General features: G+C 28.1%; 1 protein-coding gene across 1 annotated transcript; it reads left to right on the plus strand.

Annotated features, from left to right (window-relative positions):
* The first annotated feature begins 3,870 nt into the window (after nt 1-3,870).
* On the plus strand, nt 3,871-5,384 carry LOC127122181 (zinc-finger homeodomain protein 9). The gene has a single exon (XM_051052564.1). The coding sequence runs from the start codon at nt 4,230-4,232 to the stop codon at nt 5,184-5,186; it is 957 nt and encodes a 318-aa protein (XP_050908521.1). The 5' UTR covers nt 3,871-4,229; the 3' UTR covers nt 5,187-5,384.
* The last annotated feature ends 631 nt before the right edge of the window (nt 5,385-6,015 follow it).

Consider the following 6,015-nt stretch of genomic DNA (forward strand, 5'->3'; position numbering starts at 1 on the left):
GCCAAACCATATTGTAAACACATTTCAATAATTCGCTGGTGCCTTGCACTACAAGATTGGCTTGCAGTAGTTGGAAACCAGGTAATATCTCTGGCCTAGGTATCATCAATGGCGTGAGATGTTTTAATGATGGTTCGACTTGCTGGAATTGTGGAATAGATCTTAAGAGCGAGAGAAGTTGGAAGACTCATTCAGTTGCTCTTGTTTGAGTTGGACCTAGATATGAAAGTGCAGATAAAGAGTTCACTAGGACTTGATCACTACCGTTTTATGAGGGAGGAAGTGGATCTCTTGTAGCTCGAGCAATTGCAGTTGCTCTGTGTTGCGCAACAGAGTGATTGGCTTTAGATCTTGTCATTGTTGGTGGATTTGGTGAAAATCTGAGGATCAGTATTATTTAAGATCAATGAGGATCGAGAACAGAGAATCATGGTTCAAATTCATAAATTTTAAGTTTCTAGTATGAGGAATCCTTTGGTTCAGTGAATCGAGAGATGAATGTTCTAATATGGAAAACGGGAGAATCAAATGTCGATTCTCATAGATGACGTAACTATTTCGCGAGGGAACAAGACTCGATCGATGATCGGAAGATGTGGATTGAAATAGTGGACTTGAGCTTCCGATGCGATAGAAGAGGGGATGACCTATAAGGTTATCACTCCAATGTCTAAGTCAATATGAGAGTAAGCTGAATGAATGAAGTTTGAATTGAAATTGTAACTGGAAAATGACACTATTACAAATAACACATTTCATGACAACGCTTTCACTTCAACCAACAAAAAATTGAAGTGTAAACCCTATTAAATGCAGTTTATAAATATATTTCCTCAGTTCCAATGAAACGCTGAGGGATAAAGTAACTAAGGGACACACTTCGGTTATCCTAACAATCAGGGGAAATCTTACTCATTTTTTTCTATTAAAGCACATGTTTATTAAGTTTTGACCTAACCTAGCACACCAGTTGTGTCTCAAACTTGTAAACATCATTCTTTTAGATGGATTGCAAGACAAAAAAATATTTAAGGTTTCTTAATTAGTTAGAAAATATTTTAAGGTTGTGTGTTGTTTTTGTTTTTGTTCTTGTTGTTGTTATTGTTGTTGTTTACCAATATTGATCAAATATTTTTCTGCTCTTATAATCCATCTCATGAAATGTAGTTGTTGTTCTTTCCTTGTTTGACAACATTGATAAAACTATTCCTAATCATACTTAAAAATATTGCAACTAAAAAAAAAATGATGGATGATGAAAGTCTTTCAGATATATACCTTACAATACACCATTTTCTTTCTAGGTATGCAATAAAAGTAATTTATTCCTCTCAGTTGGTCTGAAAACCGAGGGATATTATTTTATTTCACAAACAAATATTTGTCGTCCATAAACAAATCTTTGTCGTCCATTTATTAAGTATCAATGCTCAAGACACTGCCAACATATTAATCTCTAAGAAATGTTAGTGATTTGCGTGAAACCATCACGACATCCATTCAGAATGCGAACACCACACTATATATGAACCACAAACATTATAATTCACAAACATTGATAATGAAAACATTAGGATGGAAAAAAGTGAACCGAGAAGTAGCGTGAAAACAATTTTTATGATGGATTGCAAGAGCAGAAAATAGTATTGGTTCAACGTTTGTGTTCTTTACATAATCTCTACTCTTTATATATGATAAATTATTTTCCCTATCTAACCTTTGTAAATTTTACATCATAAACAAATAAATCAGAAACAATTAAAAACATATTACAATATACAGATATGTAAAATATTCCAGCATTTATTCTTCACCAAGATTCACAAGAATGATGATGAAGATGTTCAGGATTCTTCCTCAACATTGTACTTGTAGATTTAAATAAAAATAATGTAAAATTATGAAAATTGATGTTTTAATGAGACACACACACGTGTGTGTGTGTGTGTGTATATATATATATATATATATATATATATATATATATATATATATATATATATATATATATATATATATATATATATCAACTCGGTTAGATTTAACACCGAGAAAAAAAGTTGTGTGTTTTCTATAAAATACTAAATTGTTTTTGATAGGGTTCGAATCCATGAGCGGTACAATTTATCCCTCAGTTCATTTAAAATCGAGGGAATAAGTTGCAACTTTTTATGATGTCTTTCGTTATCTCACCTAAGAAGCCGAGGTAAAACCCCTTTCTCAACCGAGCTAAAAATAAATTTTTCGTAGTAGTGTGGCGCGCCTCTATCTTATATAGTAGGACAGTTATAAGAACATACTAATCTTTCGGCGTGAAATGCAGAGATCCGTCTAATAAATATTTGATTTATATTACCTGCACTTTATACCATGATATCGTACCTGCTTTGCTTTGTGAGTGACGTGATGAATCAATGTGTTTTCTATGTCGTAGCTATTGAGCCTTTTGACCTGTTAAAAACACATCTAATTAATCTTAATCCAACATATTTCAACTTTGTATTTAGAATAATAAAAATACACAAATTCGTGATGATGACGTTTAATTTAGATTTTTTTTTCTTTTATATGCTTATCGAGAGTCTTACTAACCAATGTCTTAAATATATTTTTTAAAATTTATTAATAAAAAATATAATTTTAAAAATCAAATATTTTAATTTTTAATGTATTAAATATAAAAGTTTTTATTAAAAAAGTTGTCATTTTAAGATTTTAAAGTTTTCTAACATCACTTGTTAGCATTTTTTATTTTCTTTATTAATTTAATTAAAAATTTCAAATGATGTGTCGCCGCACTCATACAACCTAATATTCATGTATAATTATTAATTAAATTTAATATTATTATGTACATGAGACTGAGTTTGAACTCGTAATCTATGATTAAACTAAAACAAATCTTTACTATTTCATTCAAATATTTTGGAATAATTGAATTGATTTAACATGATAAATATTTTTCATTTTTTAATATATTATATGAAATAGTTAAATATATACACATTATAAAATAATAAAAATGGTTACTAATCTTCAAAATGGGTCAAAGACCCAATATGAGAGATTCACATGTTAATGTTAAGCCCAATCATACATATTCCCATAAAAATTATTTTACATATATAATCAATATATGAGATTCAAGATATATTTTTCTAATTCCACATTTCACGTCACTTATTTAAAATTTGTAATTGATTTGCACATTGCTAACATTGCAGATTTACTTTACACCACCATTAGATTCTAACATTGTAAAATAACATTAATTCTAATTCTCACGAATATAATTTAATCAATTTAATTTAATATTATTCTTTGTATTTATGACAATGCATATATATTTCATAATTTAATAAAAATAATTTAATAAAAATAATATTCTCTTTTTAATTATTCATATTTTTAGAAAATATATGAAATAGTCAAACCAATAACCTCTTATGAGATAGAGAAAATAAATTATCATACAAAGAATATTACCCTTTTTTTTGGTTGGTCAAGCCAATATTAATCTTTCTAATTCACAATATTTATTACATTCAAATAAATTTAATTTCAAAATTTTTAATTGTATTTTATAATTAATATGACATACTTTCTCTTAAATTATTATCTACTTTATATTTATAATAATAAAAATATATTAATAATTAATTAAATAATTTTAAATTGAATATATTTATGACGTGATATAATTCAACAAATATTATAAGATTATTAAAATATATATATTAAAACAAATTTAACAATAAAAAAATTAGAATTAAAAATGGTAGCAATAAATTGTAAGAGAGGTATATTTATTACTCACATCTAACCCCAAGTAAGGTCAATAACTTAACCATAGATTAGAACTAGAGTTAAAAAACACAAGTTGTTAAGAAGGGACAACCACATAACCCGGATTTTATTATCAACAGTCGTCACATACATCACCTCCACTTTCTCAATATTCTCTCCCTCTTCCTCCTCCCTCTCCTCCTCCACCACCACCACAACCACCACCACTTTTCCTCCTCCACCACCACTTCTCCTCTTTCTTTTTGTCTCCTTTCAATTCCTCAAATTTTCAGAAAAAAATAGCTCAAAACCAAGCTAGCTTCTTCATGGAGACTATAGTGTATGATGTGATACATTTATGAGGTTTTATAAACTTAGAAGTTAGAACCACATAATTGAAACTAAGGTAAGTTTTTTTAATTTTAATCTTTTTTAGATTTATCATGATGGAGGTTTTAACAACAACAACAACCGCCACAAACACTACTCCTTTGGCAACAATTTCAAAACCATCAGAACCCGATTCAGAAAACCCGACCCGAATCCAACAACAACAACCCGTTAACACAACAACCTCAAACATAACAAAGCCTCTGTCTTTTTCAAATGGGGTTCTTAAACGCCACCATCCCAACACTCACAACCACCACAACAACAACGTTGTTGCTGTTACTTACAAAGAATGTCTCAAAAACCACGTGGCAACTTTAGGTGGTCACGCACTAGACGGTTGTTGTGAATTCATGCCGTCACCAACCGCCACCTCCGACGACCCCGCTTCCATAAAATGCGCCGCTTGCGGATGTCACCGGAATTTCCACCGCCGTGAACCAGAAGAACCGATTTCCACCGTTTTTGAATATCAACCTCACCACCGCCACCACCCACCACCTCCGCCGTTGTTTCAGTCCCGTTCGCCAAGCTCCCCGTCTCCACCGCCGATCTCATCATACCCATCAGCTCCACATATGCTCTTAGCACTCTCTGGTGCCGGAGTCGGACTCTCGATCCCGCCGGAAAACACAGCAGCGCCGTTAAACCTTGGTTCTCCGATGGGAGCTAGTAGAAAAAGATTCAGAACAAAATTCTCACAAGAGCAGAAGGATAAGATGCATGAATTTGCTGAGAGACTTGGGTGGAAGATGCAGAAGAGAGATGAAGAAATGGTTAATGGATTTTGCAATGAAGTTGGTGTTGATAGAAGTGTTCTCAAAGTCTGGATGCATAACAATAAGAACACTTTGGGAAGAAAATTATCAGATCATGGTAATGGTGACGGCGACGCCGTAAGATCCGCCGTAGACGGTGTCTCCGATGGTGGTTTTGGTGCTCATGAGAATGATAATGATGGGATTAATGTTGCTGCTTGTGCTACTAATGGATCTTCTTCTTCTTCTTGATTTTTTTTATGAGAGATTAAAAAAAATATGAGGGAATAATAATAATAATTGATATGTTTAGATTATATTATAGAGTAATTAAGAGTTGGTATTAGTTAATTTAGTTGTTTTTTTTTCTTTTAATTTTTCTTTTTTCAATTTAATTGTTTAGTTTTTGTTAATTAATGAGATTATTATGATGATCAACTTCTTGGATAACATTTTAATTTTTCAATTTATTTGCTTAGTTTTTTTAATTAGTTTAAGCCTTGTTATGACAATTATATTATTATTATTATATTATTATATTATTATTATTATATATTATTATTATTATTATTATTATTATTATTATTATTATTATTATTATATTATTATTATTATTATTATTATATTATTATTATTATTATTATATATTATTATTATATTATTATTATTATTATTATTATATATTATTATTATTATATTATTATTATTATTATTATTATTATTATTATTATTATTATTATATTATTATTATATTATTATTATATTATTATATATTATTATTATTATTATTATTATTATTATTATTATTATTATTATTATTATATTATTATTTATTATTATTATATTATATTATATTATATTATTATTATTATTATATTATTATTATTATTATTATTATTATTATTATTATTATTATTATTATTATATTATTATTATTATTATTATTATTATTATTATATTATTATTATTATTATTATTATTATTATATTATTATTATTATTATTATTATTATATTATTATTATTATTATTATTATATTATTTATTATTATTATTATTATTATTATTATTATTATTATTATT

The sequence above is a fragment of the Lathyrus oleraceus genome, chromosome 1 (genome assembly GCF_024323335.1).
Source record: "Lathyrus oleraceus cultivar Zhongwan6 chromosome 1, CAAS_Psat_ZW6_1.0, whole genome shotgun sequence".
Classification (NCBI taxonomy): domain Eukaryota; kingdom Viridiplantae; phylum Streptophyta; class Magnoliopsida; order Fabales; family Fabaceae; genus Lathyrus; species Lathyrus oleraceus.